Here is a 19,115-nt window from a genome sequence, read left to right as displayed (position 1 = left end):
CCGTTGGGTATGTGATTGCGGGAAATGCATTGCTGTTGTGTGAGAATTACAAAAGCTTGCATGAGAAATCGGAAGCCAGTCTGTGAGGTGGTCGAGCCGTGAGATTGGTGGTGCCGTCATGGAGCGACATGCTTGGCCGGGCTTCCACCGATTGCGACGCGTAGCATCTAATAAGCTTCCTTTGCCGGACGCACCAGATCATACGCTATCGTGATTACCCATCCAAGGTCATGCTGTAAGGAGCGAAGCCCGCATTAACACCTTCGGCATGCTACTTTTGAGACTTCGCTACCGACACCGGATCTGCGAGATTGAGTGCGCTCATTTCCCACGGCTGATCCTCATCCAAACACTTTGTACAAGAGTGAGCCAATGTACGGTCATTGCGGGGACTGGTCTCCCTGTTGACAGTACCAGTTGCATGAGAGGTTAGTAGCGGAGATATGGGGGCTATATTGGTCTATACCACCGTTGAGCGATTTGACTGCCATTTCTTAGTCACGAGTGGGAACCGAGACTGTTGATCTCAAGACGCGTGAGGAGCCACTCTTGGAGGAAAGGCGGAGAATAGCAGGTTGACCATTATCTTTGTCGGGATCTTTAGGTTCGAAGTCAATTTTGATGGAGCCTGATATATTCGAGAATTGCAAGATTTTATAGAGACTGTAAGAACCAGTGACTGAGCAGGATCCAAGACGCATGTTTGTCTCCAAGGAATTGATATGGCGAGATGGAGGCCCGTTGGTTGAGTGTGGCCAGGAAGAAGAGGGTGCATTGATCTCGGCCTACAGAACTCATCGACCTCGGTTGTGGCCTTAGCGATACGGATCATTGGGTTCCAGCCTCAAACTCGTGGGAACGTCAGGCCGCCTATGTCGAGTCTCCAGAGTAGCAATATGCTGTCTTGTCCCTACCCGATGGACAGTCGATCCCCACTACTACCCTCTCCATCAACACTGGCATGTGACGCTGTGAGATGGGAGGAAGTCCGAGTGGATCGCCGGTGGCTATCGCCGGTCTTGTTACAGGAACCACGGCTTGCTCCCTTCGTTTGTCCTTCCTTCTGGCTATGCGTGGTTGAGCCCCCTTTCTTCTCATTTCCATCCCGGTCTCGGGGACGTTTCCTTCCTTTGCGGTTAGGGTCGCCGTCCTTGCAGTCCTTTTCCTTGAACGACAAGGGACATCGACCCCGTACGACGAGCGGTTCTGACATCTGGGAGGCAACTGTGAATAGTCTTGAGACTCCATCGACGATGATTTCGGCCTTGAGCTCGATAAGGATGTGGTAGAATTGTTGCTCTGTTCTTCTCGCCCCGTTGTTTTGCGTTGCAGCCCTGAACTGGTTCCTATGAAAGGTGTGGTTCATGGGCACGTTTATATGGTCTTGGCGGTCGCCTGTGGACTTTGTATAGTGTCTATTGGAGCCTGCGAGTGGCTTCATTCTCTTGGGTTCGATTTGTGGAGGATCTTTTCCTTCATGCAGTGGTTTCCGTTTCGCGTTGAACACCACGATATTGATCTCTGACCCTTCCTCTGTCTCCACTACACCTCTCATGCACATCAAGAGGGTCTTGATGGGTTCCGGCTTGTGGTTATTACGATAGAGAAATAACGTTTCGTCCGGGGATGAGTCTGTGATGGGTTGCAAGTTGTAAGAACTTTGAATGCCGAAATAATTCCGGCGGTAAAGTATCCAGCAATCTCGCTGTCTCGCGGCCCTTTTCTTCAACACAAATTTTGAACTCATCCTCACTCGCACTCGCACACCCGCAGCATCGCGCATATCTCCCTTGGTCTTTGTGTCGCGAAAGCTAGGGGCACCCAATCCTATGGTGTCCGGGTGTCTTCCCCAACCAGCTGCATCGTCATAGTCGAGTTGCTGGCCCCAAGCGCGATCAGATTCCCCTGCATCGTCCATCTCGAATTCAGACTCGCTAACGGATTCTGCTCGTAGATTGGGCATTGGACTCTGCCTATGCAGTAGTCTGCTCGGATCCAGGGTATGAGGGCGTACACGCGGAGGGGGCATGTCTAGGGGATACCCGAGTCCACTCTCAATCGCATAAGCACTTCCCTGAAGAGAGAAACGTGGCAGATCGCATTGTCCTGCCGGCCGGCTTGGGTTTCGCAGCGGAAGATGGTTCGAACTCAGGAAAGCACCATCTGGGGGCATGTGGGGAGGAGCTTGGCAACTAATTCCGTCGATAGGCATTAGCTCACTGAATTCTTGCAACCTTGCCAACAAAATGTTGATTCAGATTATGAGGACATCAGAGTGGCACACAATAGAGCAGAGACAGGAGCAAAAGACGGACAGGACTCACAGATAATGAGGCATATATCGATCCTCTTGCCTCGCTTGCATCGCCGGCATCATTGATGGTGAGCTCAGATTGTATTCACCTGCACCAGCGGTCTCTGCCAAACACCGAAATGGGGGTATGTGGAAAGTGTTTCCGTTTGACGCTGATTGGTGTGGTAAAGGAGACGAAGCTTCGTTCAATACCGCATGGATACGGTTTCTTCCCATGCCCATGTCATGGGCATCGTGGAAGCTTGCAGCCCTTGGTGGCCATTTATTAGCTTCGGAGACAATGGCGGTCTGACTCGTTGCAAGTGTATCCTCAAGTAGTGCAAGCACCTAAGTTGAAATTGCGCAAGGACAAAGGAACCATGGCCTGCACTTCAAAGGTGAAAAGTGTCTATGTGACTCGCATAATGCAAAAGGGAAAAGATGAGCAAACGATGGACGACGAAACTCGCACGCACTCGCATATATTCAAGACCGAAACAAAGGGAAAAAATGTAAGTTGTATGGATACAGAAAGAGTGGGTGCTGGGATGAAATCATAACCGGATCGAAGTGTCGAATGACTCTCTGCGTTAGACTTACAAAGTTTGCCTCAATCCCGCGGGTTGAAGAGAGTTTGCCCATCTTGCTCCGTGCTCCGGCTGTATTGCCGCCAAACGCATTTCCTGTACAGGTTCTTGCTTGTACATATGAACTGGCTCGTCTTTGATGTGACCGTGATGTGGGAAGTTATTCTGAGTAGCTGGAATGGAAGGCATTAGCTCTTTCTGCCCAGCTGAAGTACAAAAGATACTGTCAGAACGCCAGGCCATGCACGCATATTGCAATGGCCACGAAAGACCTGAGATCACTATGGCTTGCCCAGACGTTACAGGCAGACACGAATGCACAGGCAATATGTCAGAAAAAGTAGCAGGTGAAAACATATACATCCTCAAAACTTCGATCAGAGCAGCATCAACGAGAAAGTTTTTGGGCTGTCTAATGCTCTTTCTCGGATGGTCTCTGTCTTGCTTGAAGAAAAAAAAGTCGGGTTGAAACCGAACAGCGACGTGAGAATGAGAGGGTTTGGCGCCTCAGACTATCACTTCTCTTGGCAGCTTGCGTGATGCGATAGTACAATCTTACGAAAAGACACAGCAGTGGATGACACACTTTGACAGAGAGCAAGTATGGCGCAGTGTGTACCGATAGTGGTATGTGCTTGGAAGTTTTCAAGACAATGTGATAACAGAATTCTCAGCAGTAGGAATAGACTTACGATCCATGGCTACGACCAAAGCTCCGATGTGCTGGTTGGAAGATATCGCAAAAGAAAATGCAAAGTGAAGTCTCTCGGTCTGACCACTGGCAAGATGAAATGGTACGACGGGGTTGCTGAAATCTTGTGTACAGGTATGAACGCCTTGGTGATTTGATGAAGGGTCGGCGTTGACTAGGCCAGAGAATGTTGTGCTGTTTCCCACGGGAGTCGACTCCCTGTGAGAGGGTGAGGGAGGCGGGTGTAGAGAAGAGAAGTTGGAAGAAAGATGAAGGGTCGACAAGGTATGGCTTCGGAAGTCACGACAGAGAAAGCCACTGAAAGAAGAGAAATTCTTGAAAGTGGTTTGGGTTCTTGGACTGCTGATGATTTCTATCGTGCAGTGGGGAAGGATGGTCTCTATATAGGCCTGGGTCGAGATGGGCAGTCTAGCCTTAGCACCGTGATCTTGTCAGGGAAAGGAGCCATGAGGGTAATTCTACATGATACCGCACACTGTCACCCCATCGAGGCACACTAAAGATAGCTGAATGAGTGGCAAGCGTGAGATGCATGACCCCTCATAAGATTGAGCGCCTCTGGGAGGTTGGGCAAGAAGTTAGCGGCTAAAGTGTTGAGCAGATGCAGGATACGGCTTGGGAACGTTGAGGGGTTCGTTATAGAGGCTGCTGATCAAGGCTTCCAGCACGATTCCGTTGGTGGGGGAGGGAAGGTTACATGCAGCAGGCTGCATGTGAAGCCATCAACAAATTCTCCGAGCCATTCATCCAGTCTTACGGACGAGTCGTTCTCGGCAGGCCGCATGGTGGAGTGAATGGGGTTGGAATGTTCGCAAATTGATAAATATCATAAGGTATACTTGCTACCTGCTATGCTATATTTGACTAGGGTTTGCGCTAAGGCACGCATGAATGCGATACTACTACCCCTAAGTCATCGAGGATGGTAATTGCTTGGACACTGCCCGTGTGCCGGCTACTGCTACCCTCGTAGGTACAGTCGTACTGTCCTGAGGACTACTGCATAATGTATTGGGGTTGGTCTGACTCAAACAGGGAAATGTAATGGGAGTGATCTGACTCAAGCAGGGAACTGTAATGGGATTGATCTGACTCAAGCAGGGATGGATATAAGGATTTGTAACTCAACTTCCATCCATAACAAACCCTTCTTATAGCGATTGCCCTCGATATAGCGATTGCACCTCAGCTTCCTTAGTGCTTCCTTAGTGCTTCCTTAGTACTTCCTTGCCGTAACTCACTAGCAGATGTTTTGACTGGGTCTAAAGTACCTTAGCTTAGATTATAAGTAGATACTTTTGTAGTTGCCTTATTAGTGGACGGCAGCAGCGGCCCTGCCCACAGAACCGAGGCAAGGCAACCTAAAAATGTTCCCACATGATACTTTAGAAATGATGGAAAGTGAAGTGGTGGGAAATGGTGAGTATGAAACGGTGGAATAGAGTGCCTGTGGTTGGGGGTAAGATTTGAGAAGTTAGACAAATTAAAAGAAGCTTCATATCTTGTGCCTCCGTGCCACGAATATCAAACCGCTCTGACTGACTGACTCAAGGCGCACAGCACACACGAAGGCACCAGTTGACTTGTCCCTCCGTTGCTTATGCATACTCCGTAGGGAAGGAATCTTACCGTCGATCGTTTCTGTGCAGCCGATATCTCAAGGATGGGATGGATTCCTCCTACTCTCCTATTTTCCTATTCTCCTAGCGTTGCTGCCATGTGACCTTGCTGCATGAAGTGGGCTCTGAGAAATAAGCAGCATGATCGTTCCAGTTCTCACATTCTCTCACTCCCAATGATTGCGACGAGGCAAATCATCAGCCATGCATGTGAGTACATCATCTCATCCCCCTGCACTCCAGCAAGTTCAACAAGTTCAGCAGCGCCGCATTCTCGTAATGATTACCGGACATTCACAGTCACAAATGGCACACCACTAATTCAAGGTTGATTTTTAGCCAATGTAAAAGGTGAATGCAAGAAAGACATGATTGCATCTGCGGGACCCACACCACCACACCATCGCACCACGATAATTTTACCCCGCACCATCCTTGTCTTCTTTTAGAGTATGTATCCTGTTTCCTGTTATCCGATCACTCTCACCCAACCCTCGCCACACCTAAGGTACTAGTAGTACATGTACCTAAATAGATCTACCTACCTTATATCTTAGCACCGCAAGCACCCTAGTTACCTTACCCGCCTTCCACCCTGGTTCTATATCCTGCTCGTGCGATCCCCGCCACCCCGTCCTCCTTGACCCGCATCGATGGCATCACTCATCACGCATTACGCATCCCTCATCCCACATCCTTCATCCCTCATTAATTACCCATCTCCAAAAAAAAGAGAAAACAAAAAAAAAGCTATGAATTTCGCCATGCTCGTACTGAGGCGTATCTGCCATCGACTTTCCATAATTCTTAATCATTGCTGCCTCAGGACAGTGACTACAAGCGCTTTTAAGTCCATGCAATACTACGCGATTTTCGGCTATTTGGCTAGAAAGCAGATTGGTGGATGACTGATGACGGAAGTAGCCTGGAAATGGGCAAATGATGCCATCGGTCACGCACTGTGCTTTAGTGTCTCTCTACACTAAGCGTTGAGACGTCTTGAAATGAGGGCTTGGTGCTTCCGGCCGTGAGGGTAAAAATAAGATACTTTAGTATTCGTAGCTCAAATTACCCAGCGTCTACTTTACCGAGTCCGAGATACCTTAGCTAAGGGACAGTCAGTACCTTGGAGAAATGTCCTTTGAAGAAGGGTTTCAGATAGCGCCTCTTTCCTGCACACCTGCACCCAGAAGCTCTCGGCCAAGCCAAAGTATTGAAGAGTCACGATCAACCAACGGCTATTCACATAGGCTAGCCTCCCGTATTCCTGATTCTCATTCCGATTCTAGCCACTGCTAAATCATTGCTAGCGAGTCAGGTCACCATGTATCAGGGTACGAAAGATGGATGTATAGACAGGAGTCGTTTCACACTCCCGGGCCCCTTGATATTGACACCTGCCTCATGAGTGCGGAAATGGAGTATGGCTGCGTGAGGCGCATCACGGCGTCAGTGAGTGAGATTTCAATATAGCCCCGCTGCGATGACTGCCACTCGAGGTCACTACAACCTTCTAGATTAATCAAGAGAAGCACTAGTGTGAGCGCACTGTTCCCACAAGATTTGCCTTGAAGCGAACGACACCCTCTAAGTATATTCCATAGTCATTACGAAAAGATATCACGGCTGTAGGAAAGCCGAACAAGTACGGGAGCAAGTTTAGGAGCCCGTCGATCGGCGGTTTGATGAGCTGCACGGACCATGCATACTGAGGGGGATTGATGCGATGGTGGTGGTAAGCCTGGAGGCAACATCAAGTTTGATACTACCGAGACTAGACGGATCTTCTAGTGCCGAGAGGTATGCAGCTTATCATTTTGGTGCGTAGGCCTATTCCGAGGCACCAGAGGGTGAGGCAAATAGGAATCGGGATAGGATCGGACAACTATTGGCACGTATTCATTTTGCCTGGAGCACATTGATCAAGTGAAGCCCAACGCAGAGCTCAGCTGGACCTGTTCGCTGGCCGCTGAGCTCACCATCCGGGATGGTCTAGCAATCATTACCCGTTGATCTCTTCACCATGTTTCGTTGAGCGATTTATTGGATGGCAGACCGTTAGACGAGCTCATCCTCTGCTTCCTTGGAATGCTCTAGATGCCATCCGCTGACCCACCTCCAGCCTTTCCTCCGTGGACACTATCTAGACACACCTCTTGCCATTGGTTGCCCCAACACGGGCCCCTTCTCTCAATCTACCAAGCTAGGGAGAATCTGCTTCCATAGCAGAATTAGGCTCGAGCTCTGCCCCAGCACTCCCCAGGTGCCAGGCCGGCTTTGTACTTTGGCATACCAACTTTCGGACTTCCTACGCTCCAATCCCATCTTGTCGCCTCTCTTCGTCCTATGCTCCAAAGCTGCCAAGTATTGACCATATGTTAAGGTAGCCCAAGGCCCGCCATGCTGTCACGGTGGTGTCGTGCGCAACCAGTGTGACAGCCAGTGTGACAGCCAGTGAGACAGCCAGTGCCTTGACGAGTACGGTGTTATTCGGCTCTTTACTATACGAGATAGTGTGGTGTCACCGTGAGATCAGATCGTTACATTGTCAATGTACTGACAGCTTGATCAAGGTGTATTGAAGATCCTTGAGGGCATAACTACGTCCAATGAGATCTGACGAACTCGAAGAGTGTACAACAGGACATTTCTGGGCTGTAACGGCGGATCATTCAAGATGTCCAAAGATACAATCGAAGAATCAACCCCGCGAAATGAGTATCAGCAAATCCGGTGCTTGACCGTACACACCACGACACAGATAGTGCATTGAAAGTGTGCGCAGTGCGATGCCATGTAGCCCCTGCACCACACGGTGCGCAGCGAGTCTTGATGAGTGGTATAGTCTGGCCTCGAAATTACACTGTTGACAGCGTCGGGGGCCTTGAAGCAGGCAAAATTCCAGTTTACAGTTGCAGTTTTCAGGATACGGCTGACATGTTATTGTGCAGACACATTCCTACCTGATGATCTGCATTCCCTGACTTTCTCAGAAGCACACGGCTCAGTGTCCCGCAAGAAGTCGAGTCGAATTTGCTATGGGAAAGCCCGGAAGAAGAGCTCCCAGGCAGAGGAACAACCGAAACCCTAGAGAAGTTTACTTAGAATTCTGAAAGTTCTGAGAATTTTCGGGGTAGGAACAACGGCCATACCATTTTAGAGAATATTCAAAGCCAGCCTCTTGCCCAATCCCTTCAAGTTTGCCATGAGAGGATTACGACCCGACATCAAAGAGAGATCTTTGCTACAAAGATGAAGAGGTATTTCTGAGCTTCTAACATCCAGCCATCATCGCACAGGAGAGTGAGAACGTGGGAATTGATCACGCGTTTGGCTTTCCACTCATGGACAGCGCAATGCGAGATGGACTGCTGGCAATCTACCAACGGACAATAGGTTCGCCCATGCGTATCATTCTACAAAACTGAAAATGTTCAAGAAACTTCCGATGCACAGGAGCCGGAGCCGTCGGTTGCCTCCCCACCATCTGCCCGTTTGGTGTACCTCGATTCAGAAACAGATCTAATCAGACATTGGATGGACGTCTTCACGAAACGCGATTTCGCCGACGTCGTTGTCTCCGTGGAAGCCTATCTGCGTCTTTGGAGGAAGGTGAATGATGTAATTAGAGAAGGCCGTTAGCTACAACAAAGAGAGATTAAGTCTTGACCATTCATGTCGCATACTGGTCTTCCTGACACATGACCGGTCCTACAGCCTCCTTGTGGTCTTGCGAATTGTCTTCCTTCGCCCGCCCATCCAGCTGCATCAATAAATCCGTTTCTGACCCCTTTAGTCTCACACGATCCTCAAAATCCAGTCGTCGAGATATTGGGTCTCACATTGTGGCTCTGGCCACACAGCCATCGTCTTTGAGTCTCCTGGATTTGTTCTGACTTTTCGTCTTCCTCTTCCTCAACAGCATTTTCACTCGCAGCAAAATCTCCCTATATAAAAAAAATGGAACCAGAGTGTCCAAAGTAAATAACCTCTAGAGCATTCGTCTCAGTTGTCGGCTGCTCGGGGATGAGGCCTAGCTTTGTGGCATTTCAACACGCCGTTTGATAGTCGTGTTTGATCTTTCACGCACAACATCTCTACATTCTTTGACTCGATAGGCAGGATCGAATCAAATGTAGAAAATTGGAAGCCATATCTACTACCACGATCAACCCTTTCCTTGTTGTTGATGTCTATATACTAGGGTCGTAAGGCGCACATACCTCATCATCCTTCTCATCTCGTTCCAAGCGTCCAACAGGTTATGGGCCCGTGCAGCGCAGCTGCGGGGCAGGATCCCTTGTGTACAAAATGATGTATACATTGCACTGAGAATCCTCGCACATACTCTCACACCAACCACGATCCACAAAGGAGATAGCGGCCGAGGCATTCAATATTCAGAGGGATCAAGGACTAGGTTTCAGGAGGGTACAGTGCAGGATTTCGGCCAGGGAAGATGGAGAACATTTCGCCGAAAGCCCTACCACGGCGTAGGCCCACGAACACATTCAAGGCGAGAAAGCCCCCACCGACAACCGAAAGCCCTACTCTCGTAGGTACAAAGCCCAAGCACGAGGTAGGCACAATCGGGAGGAAAGGCCCCGACGGTAACGAAAAGCCTGACGCCATAGGCACATACAGTCGTTCAGCGAAGGTACTCCAACATCTCGACCCCCGTAGGCACACACACACACAAGCACACACACAAATTCAGTGGGCAACGGAAGCGCAACCGGACAAGCCAAGGCCCTATTATAGTACGCACGCACAGTCAATCGCAGCAATGAACGCACGACTGGACGAGGATACAAAGCCCTACTCAGCATGTAGGCATCACGATCTCATAGCAAGCGATGGGGGATCGATAGCAGGGATCAAGCACAGATCGCGCACAACAGATCATGGACAACAAACCAAGAGCAAAAGGCAGTCGGATCAAGGATCCAGAAGACAGAAAAATAATCAGGGCACGGGCAGGTAAAGGGGACGCGGACATGGACAAAGACAAGGCCTGGTGGCATCGCATATATGGAAGGGGTGGTTAGGAGCCACTCGATGGTGTTGGGAACCATTTTTGCAGCAGCAGCTAGCCGGTCCTTTGTTGTTGATGCGTATATAGGAGGGCCGTAGGGCTCACCTATCTCATGGTCCTTCTCACCTCATTCTGAGCCTCCGACGGAAGCTCGGCGGGGCCGAGAATGGACGTGAGCATTTGTCCACGTCCACGTCGGCCGGAATCATTCGTAGGGATCGGGAGGAAAGTTCACGAGGGGAAGAAAGCATGAGAGGCAGATGGAGAAATCAGAAGGAGCAGCCAGACCGACATCGGCAGGGTCGTCTCATTGATTACAGCGAGCAATGCATTATCTCGTGTCCGTGCACACCGGCCCGTAGCTCTAGTTAGCAGCTCGCTTTGCAAATTCGACCCGAAGGATCAAGTGTCCATAGCCATCTGCACAGCAATGTCAGAAAGCCTCGAACGATGTTTGCCGTTTGCGGAATGTTTGGCACGAGGCAGCACTTACAGCCATCGATCTTCTCACAAGCCTTTGCAGCGTCGGTCCGCTCTTGGAAGCTGATGAAGGCGAACCCTTTCGCTCTGTTCGTATCCCTGTCCTTGGCGAGGAACACACGCGTGACTCGGCCGAAGCGTTCGAATATCTCCCGCAGATCGTTCTCTTCTGCGAACTCGGAAACCTGTAGACACATTCGAACGTCAGCGTAAAGCCGAGGAAACGACGGATCCCGGGACCGGCGCACATTGGTCACCCTCAACGTAGCCAGGTCGTCCCTCTCGTACTTCCCTCCCATCCTCTCGCCGGCACCGGCGGCTCCTCCTTTCCTGAGGTGCGGCGGCACGTAACCCCCTCCCCCAGTACCCAGACCGCCCTCCTTCGGCGGCCCATCCTCGTCCCCATCGGCACCCGCCCCGCCCGCGGCACCGGCTCCGTCCTCTCCCATCGGCGCCATCGTGTCCTTGAACGGACACCTGGCTGTGAAGTGCTCCCCGTCACAGATCCTGCACTTGACTTTCATGTTCTTCAGCTTCTCCTTCGGGTCATCCCCCACTTTCTTCTCCTCTTTCCCGTCTCTCTTCCACGTCACGCTCGGTCGGAATATAATGTTCTCGCCCACGCTTGTGGTGTCGAAGCTCGGTCCGGCGGCATGGCCTTTTTCGAGCCCAAACTTCGCCCAGCCTTTGCGCTCGGCGACGCGGGGGTTGACGAATTCTTTGACAATGGTGGTGCGTATGCGGCGAGTGGTTTTGACCCGTTTGCCGTCGTCGTTGAACCGGTAGGAAATGACCGTCTTGGTACCGTCCTTGTTCGTGGTTACGGTTTGCGGAGGTAGGGTTGCGGGATCGTCAAGGTCATTTTCGACATCGTCGGCCCAGTCTGGACGGCTGGTAGCATGTCAGAAAGGCCCCTGATAAGCAACAGTGGTAAGGAGATGATATACTTAGCGATTTTAGACATTTTTATGGTGGACTGTACGTGTACTTGTTGAGTGAGGAACAACATACATTCATGGGCGGAATTTTGATATCTCTTGGTGTGGCGAATGTACGCTAGCCAGATCGAGAGGGATTCTAAGGTAAGAAACGGCTTGTCTTCAGTGGTATGAGTGATGGTACATATTAATGCTCTGAAAATTTAAGCATTGGGTAAGAGCATAAGTCGCGAGTCTTTCCAATCGATTATAAAAGGGTTTTCTATGAACGTTGCTTTGTCTCTGCGTCGGCAGTGTCCTCCTCCCATACCTCGCTGTGTACGCATGCTCGGGTATCTGTCTATTCAATGAAGCGCCGGTCCGTGACGAGAATTAAGAGTGTTTTAAGAAAAGGTCATCGCGGGAAAAGAGCCACTATCCAAAACCTCGCTGCTCCGCCTCTCAGGCATGGATCATCTGCTGCACCTTCGGGTAGACCCTGACCATCCTCTGGTACAAGTCGGGGTGATCCCTCATCAAAACGTCTGGATCCCATGCCGCAGCCACGAAGATTGTATCCACGCCACTTCCAATGGGCGTCATAAAAATCTGACAGACCTGTAGTCCTATCAAGAATGAGAAAGCCATTACCACTGGTGTGAAGGTTCCGCCGTCGTTATAACCCGGCTTAGTGAACTCCAGGTATAGATACGCGAGAAGGGCACAAGTGTAAGCCACGAACGTAGATCCCATTGTCAGGACCGGTCCAATTAAGCAATCATTGATCAAAGCATCGATTCCACGGTTCTTCATCATGGTCCAGGTGTCTTTAGCGGCGGGGATGTAGGCTTTGCCGTAAAGGGCGATATGTATGAATGCATAGCGATTGATGAATCTGAATGGTCAGTAGGGGTCTTCGCAAATGGTACAAGAGTTTCTTACTGAACAGCCCAATCAATCAATCCAATAATACATCCGAGGCAACAAAACGCGATCGAGGCGGCCATATTCCCTCCCTGAGCCTCCTGCTGCTGGGCTATGCTGACTGCCTGGCGCACCATATTAATGAGAGCCACGACCAGTGATCCAAAGCTGATACTGCCAAAAGAGTATGTAAAAGCCCTCTTGGCTGCACCCCTTGTCGCACCACTTGGCATCCCTCCTGGCTTCCCAGCACAGAAGAACCAGCTGCCATAGATACCGGCGACGATGGAGTGGATCGTATTCTTAAGCCTAATAGAATTAAAGAGTCAGTAACTTCTCTTTAAGCCGGGAGATGGAATCATGAGATATGTGTCTGGATTGTTTGAGACGCCCAGGACATCTCTCGGCGCTCATGAAAACATTCCATTGACGGGAATTTTTGGGGCTGGGTAAGTCTTACCACTCAGTGATCCAGTATCCTGCGCATCTGGGAGTCAGTAAGCCTTCTTTGAGGCAAATGGATAGCTTATAAGGTGCGTACCGGCGAAGGTTATAAAAACGATCAAGCCAATCACTTTGGCTGATGAGCAACCACCTGCACTGCTTCCACTGGCACAAGCAGGGTTTGACCCTCCACCGGAAGGTTCATATTTCACGTACACTTTTCAGGGTCAGCCTTTGCTCTTTTGAGACAGTGATTGGAGTAGAAGATAAGATCCGGCAACAGGATGGGCTTTTAATTCTCAGCTTACGCCTTGAAAATGAAATGGCGGCATGGGCTGGGAATGTAATACCGCATGATCACCTACCAGAGACTAAAGTGAGAGAAAACCAGGCACCAAAAGCAACCGAAGCTATACCGCCAATAGCGCTGACGAGGAAGACATGCCCGAAAGACTCTATATTAGAATTCCGCAGTCAGTATTGCCTACTCGAGGAGGTACATTGAGCCTTGGATCATGTATTGAGAGTAAAGGCTCCCGAGACGTGTCTCAAGGTTCAAGACTTGCTCCAAAAGGGGAAATATGGGCTCCGAAAATACGTACTGGCGACATCCATTGTCTGCTGAAGCATGACCACACTAAAAGGAATTCTCGGGATCCACGTGACGAAGCATACCTATGAAGATATCGGAGTGAGCATTCCTTCTTCGCGGCAGAAGTCCGAGCAACAAGACAACTCAGAGAGGTATTAAGAGCTCTGTACCCCCAAGATAATCTCGCAGCTCAGAGAGTCGTCCGCAATAGGAAGAATAAGCTCTGAGATGTACATACAATGCTGAAGATACCAAAGACAGCAAAAACTACTGCAGCGGAGTAGTAGTGTCGCACAAAGTAGTAGATGGCAGTGCCAATGCCGAAGAGGATGTTTAAGATACCAGTAATCCAGATGAACTGCTTCGTGAATGCACGGGCAAGGGTGAAGTATGTCCAGGACAGAACCAAAGCGACGGCGAGGACAAAAACGAATAGGACGATGGTATTGGTGTTTAGGGAGAAGTTGTTGCCAGCGTCGTAGATGCCACCTCCACTAAGGCCCTTGTTTGCGGAATATCCCTGCAGAGAGATGCCAGAGACGGCAGCGAAGCCGAGGAAAGTCAAAATGAGCTGAATGAATCAGTGAGTGCGAAGTGGTCTACAACCATAACAAGACTGGACGCACGAGTATTCCGGCCCAAACGTCATTGTACTTGGGTTTGTCTGATGATAATTTCGGAGTCAGCATGCCCATCTCAAGAAAATATTTCCACTCATAATATAAGTTTAGGACGTATGAGAAGGGTATGATAGCCATTTTTTAGACAGATCTGGAAAAGGAACAAGGAAACGAAGCCCATCTCCTGGCACGCACTGGAATCGTAAGACCAGTCTCAGAAGCATAGCTGGGGGAAAAGCCTTTCTTCCCCGCCAAAACAAGACTCATGATCCAGACCAAAGCGCCGAATAGAGAGGAATCAGTCCGAAATCACGTACCCAGCTTGAAAACCTGATCAAACGTTTGCTTCCCATCGCCTGCTGCCATTGATGGGGAACCGGAGTTTTGGAAGTTCTGACCATAATTGGGTGGAGGCTGCTGATATTTGGGGTTGGAGTTGCTTTGGTATGCATTGTTTGCTGCTTGAGGAGGATATTGCATGGGAGGAGGGGTTGCATATTGCCCGTCACCACCGTTGCTTTGGCCGCCAGGCACTTGGTTGTAGTACGAGTCTGCTTCTCCACCCTTTCTTTGCGCCATTCAAGATATTGAAACAATGCGGATTTGGTGTAGTAAGGTAGCGTAGGTAAGGGAGTGCGATTGATCAGTGAGTGATGAGTAAAGTAGAAGTCCAAGTATTTGCTGGCGCGCGATTGATATTTTCCACTACAGTGCTTAGTGTGGAGATCATCGTCATCAAATTTGCGGCACTTGGCACTTGGCACTGGCTCCCAGCGCTTCGTCCCGCCTGGTGCAGCCGCCTTTCAAACCCCCTGCCCTACCTTACTTTGCTTTCATATTTACCCTCCTAGCCGATGAGCTGAGCAAGAATACTCAAATTCGAAATGGTACCAATGCAATACTGCAAAACGGCAGCAAGATAGACATAAGTCGTTCACTTACTCAGGCTCATAAATTCTCAGTGTAAATAAGTGTATCTCGGGTTCCTTCGTGCAAACCTGAGTGAGCCTAGAGCGAAGCACCGCTGCGTTTGGAGACAATGTACTCTACTTCTACAACCTCATTATCTAGCGCCATGTCGCCTCATCTGTCACTTCATCAAGCACCATCCACTCAATCCCTGTGTTTCCCAAACAGGCCTTTCAAGATTTCCAGCTCGAACTTCATGATAAATCCAATACCATGGCCACTCTGCGAGACTCGTATCAGCCGCCGCGCTATGATGGCGCCGCTCCGACTCTCCCGGATGTTTGTACACACGGTGCTATCCTATAACCGAACTCCTCCTTCGCATGTTAGTCCACTTTCCAAATCAAATTTCCTACTGCTCCCCAACCCTCCCAAGCTCGGATTGATGCGTCAATGGTGTGTGCAGCATTGTTCGGGTCATGGTTCGCATGGCATCATGGTGCTCGTTCATCTGCATCGGATCATTGTAACCGTGGTCTTGCGTAGGTTTGTTGTGACCCATTGATATGCACAAGGTTGTCGTAGCCTTTGATCTGCATAGAATCGTTGTAGTCATTAGTGTGCATAGGCTCAATGTGGCAATTGCTGGGCACAAAAGTATTATTGGCCTTGTTCTGCATGACATCGTCGTAGCCGTTGGCGTGCAAAGCTTGGTTATAGTCGGTCGCTTGTGTCGGATTGCCAGAGCCTTGTGAAAAACCACTGCTGCTGTGGCTGAATCCGCCACTACTCTGGCTTTGATGCTGGTAGCCTTGGGTGTTCTCAGCCTTCTGACCTTGCCAGTCACCATGGACGTTCTTATAATTTTGGCCATTATCAAAATATCCATCCCGTCGCTCGGCCTCAGCCCCTGCGTTAGAAGGAGGTTCCCACACGGGTAATCCGTCAGGTGGCTGGGACTCGCCAGTTGGCGTTCCCTTTGTATATTGTGCCAGCGACCCGTTGATACCAGTGAGAGCCCAAGCAAAAACAGCAACCTCACGGATCGAGTTCATGAAGTCCTCTGTGGCTGGTCCATGCGTCGCGGCAGTCCCACCACGTGCGGCCGTTGGGCGCTTTGGGGCAACTGGCGAGGGCTGCAAAAAATTGGGTAGATTTTGGGACGGCCTGTCCCCCATGTTTGGTAAAATGGGGTCAGTGGCCCACGGAGACGCGAAGAAGCCGTTCGCGTATGAATGATTTGCGGCGTCTGACGTCGACTGGGAAAGATGGGGAATGGAAGGTCTAGCCCGGCGAAGAACGACCACGAGGCCGTCAGACGTGCAAGAGACCACTGCTTCAAGTTCGATGTGAGAGGCGTCTGGCATGAAGGGTGACGCCCCGGGCGACATCCGTTCATCCGTGGTGGAGACAGACGAGGTCCGTGTTTGGCCGCCGGCCGGTTGATCGAAAATGGCATCATTAGAGTTTCCGTCCAAGTCGGTGCTGTTGCCAGATGACGACCGGGAATTGATATCCATTGAATACCCGTCCCGTGAACGATCCTGATCCCGCTCAACAGATGATCTCATCGAGTGGGATGAGTCGCTAGCAACAGCGTTCTCACTCCCGTCATGATCCATGAGTTCGGAGAGGTTTACACCGCCGTCATCATCATCACCGCTACTGTGACCGTCGCTCATATGTTCATCATGATCCACCTGATCGTCCTGACGTGGATCGCGAAACCAGAAGCGGAGGTAGGCGATAGAGTCATTGGCTTTCGCACTTTCCAGGCATTTGACTGCCTCTCGCAGGCAGTTCTCTTGGATGCAGTAGTAGAAGCTTCTGCCGTTGAGTTCTTGGGCAGGGATGCCGACAATGTCGGCCAAACCATTGGTGGCATACATTATGGTTAGAGTGCGAGAAAATCTGTTGAGAAACAAAGCCGCCCTAGGTTCATGAGTAAGAGTTCGCGTTTCCTTGGAAAACTTGTGAGAAATATATGAAAGCATATGGTATCGAGGATCTCGTGGTGAAGATGAAAACAGCCGACGTATGACTGGAGCTTCTCTAGCTCGCTCTATGCAGTAGTCAGCAACCGTGTAGTTCCAACAATAGTAGTGTTCAATTCTGACCACACTTACTATCACTTTTCGTGCCTCTTCGGTAGACACTGGTACACCCCACGAGAACATCATGTACAATTGTGAAGACACATTCGCAACCTACCCATCGGCCATCCCTGTTCTTGATCTGGCAATAGTTGAGCGCGGCAGCCTTGTCCATCTTAATACCTCGGCCATGTACAGCTCGGGCGAATGGGATCTCATCTGGATGAAAATAGTCCCAACACGACTTCCCAATTACTTCTTGCGGTGTGTATCCTAGAATATCTTCGATTGAGGATGAGACGTAGAGCAATCGAGCGTCGAGGGACAGATCTAATCAGGTAGGATTAGCCAGAATGCGGACCTCGTATCGAACGCTGTACTTACCATGTATTGAGATGAATGTGGTCTCCATGACGGACTTGTGGCGATAGATGAAAGCTCTAGGACGGGGGTTGATCTGGTTTAGAAAGCTTGTCTTCCAATGTCAGATATCTGTCTTGAGGTGGTAGTTCTGGCGACGAAAGGTATATTCAGTCCGGGAAAGCGCTCCTTTTGCAGGTACGCGTAATCTGGAAACCACCCAGCCCCCAGAATGTCTCACAGCGGGTAAGTTTGCGGAATGCAACAATAGGCTAGCACACCGCACAGCTGCAGCTTGACCGCAACGGCTTCGCACAGCTGCTGCAATTAAAACGCGGACGAAACCCGAGATGCAAAGACGGACAAGGCCGGGCTCTGATGCTATCTCCTTGCCCGGCTCTTCGGAATCTTTCTCCTGGATACAAAGCCTCGTATGCCCCGGATTGACGATGGTCCCAACTCTTGGGTTAGATTCCCAGAAAAATTTGGTGGTATCAATGTCTCGGATGTCGTGAACGGATAGCAAATCGGGAAGAAGAGGTAAGAACGGATGGAGCAGCCGGCGCTTAGGATTATACCAGCGTTTTCGTCAACAGGCGTAAGGACTCCGTGGTGTATTCCCTTTTTATTCCTGTCTGCTTCCGATAGTGACTAAGAGTGCTGCAGTGGAATACAGTCCACGCTCAGATCCCATTGGACTGACACAGTCAAGACAATCCGGTAAAGGGGAGGGATCGGTTGAGCTGGAAGGAGATGGTAGCTTCAGTGGTATTTCTGAGGACGTGGTGGTCAATATATCTTGGGTGGCGTTGAGAGAATATGTGGGGAATACGAACAAGTGCAAAGGAAAGGCGAGGGAATCCGAGAGATGAAGGATTGGAGTTGTTGCAGGAGTGTCCTCGCAGCAAGTAGGATGAGTGGAGGTAGGTAGGGTGCGAAGGAAGAAATCTGGATGTGGAAGTTGAAATTTTGGTGGTTGAATAGAAGTATGGATTACAACCGTTTTACTGGTCGAGCGGACGCTGATGCACGGAAGGAACGCACGAGCCGCCTCAAGGAATTTCTCAGCTGGACTGGAGGAGGAGGAGAAGGAGGTACCAGTACTACTACTATGTACTTCCGTACTACTTTTCTACTCTACGATGGAATAGGTACTCTAGACTGCTAGCCGCAGCGACCGTTTCCCTTGCAACAAAATGATGACGAAGGTAGCAAAGTTGGACTCGGTACTTGTACCTGATCTTTCTTCCTCCGTTTCCTGCATCGAAAGAGATATAATGATATGGCCGCGATGGGGAAGAAAGAGTCGGTACTTAATTTGAGAAAGAAAGGCGAGAAAGCGATACGTAAAAGATAGATCCAGTACACTGTAGGTAGTCTGTAGATACCTGCCTTACAAAATTTAATAATCGTCCAAGGGAAAAAGAGGCTGAGGTCTGCGAATGTCTGGAACTCTTCCCAGTTAAATTGGCGCCATCTGAGTGGCCAACGTTAATTCTGATGACGTCTGGGCGCCCTGTGGCTGCAGCA

The 19,115-nt window shown here is 50.0% G+C and overlaps 3 protein-coding genes across 3 annotated transcripts; all 3 read right to left on the bottom strand.

The window, feature by feature from the left end:
• Positions 1-910: 910 nt before the first annotated feature.
• HO133_010041 (uncharacterized protein) lies at positions 911-2,029 on the bottom strand (the record flags this gene model as incomplete). The annotated part of the gene is made up of 1 exon (XM_037300897.1): positions 911-2,029. The coding sequence occupies one exon, from the start codon at positions 2,027-2,029 to the stop codon at positions 911-913; it is 1,119 nt and encodes a 372-aa protein (XP_037153714.1).
• An 8,581-nt stretch (positions 2,030-10,610) lies between these two features.
• On the bottom strand, positions 10,611-14,802 carry HO133_010040 (uncharacterized protein; the record flags this gene model as incomplete). Its single annotated transcript, XM_037300896.1, has 13 exons — positions 10,611-10,666; positions 10,740-10,911; positions 10,975-11,617; positions 11,674-11,702; positions 12,130-12,538; positions 12,586-12,876; positions 13,028-13,046; positions 13,109-13,228; positions 13,377-13,466; positions 13,614-13,686; positions 13,842-14,174; positions 14,230-14,267; positions 14,541-14,802. 13 exons carry the CDS (start codon positions 14,800-14,802, stop codon positions 10,611-10,613), a joined length of 2,535 nt encoding a protein of 844 aa, XP_037153713.1.
• Positions 14,803-15,653: 851 nt separating this feature from the next.
• On the bottom strand, positions 15,654-17,637 carry HO133_010039 (uncharacterized protein; the record flags this gene model as incomplete). The annotated part of the gene is made up of 3 exons (XM_037300895.1): positions 15,654-17,194; positions 17,259-17,555; positions 17,610-17,637. The coding sequence occupies 3 exons, from the start codon at positions 17,635-17,637 to the stop codon at positions 15,654-15,656; spliced, it is 1,866 nt and encodes a 621-aa protein (XP_037153712.1).
• Between the last annotated feature and the right edge of the window lie 1,478 nt (positions 17,638-19,115).

The sequence above is a fragment of the Letharia lupina genome (assembly GCF_014066315.1).
Source record: "Letharia lupina isolate WasteWater1 chromosome Unknown contig_8, whole genome shotgun sequence".
NCBI lineage: Eukaryota > Fungi > Ascomycota > Lecanoromycetes > Lecanorales > Parmeliaceae > Letharia > Letharia lupina.
This window is presented reverse-complemented; position numbering and strand designations above follow the sequence as displayed.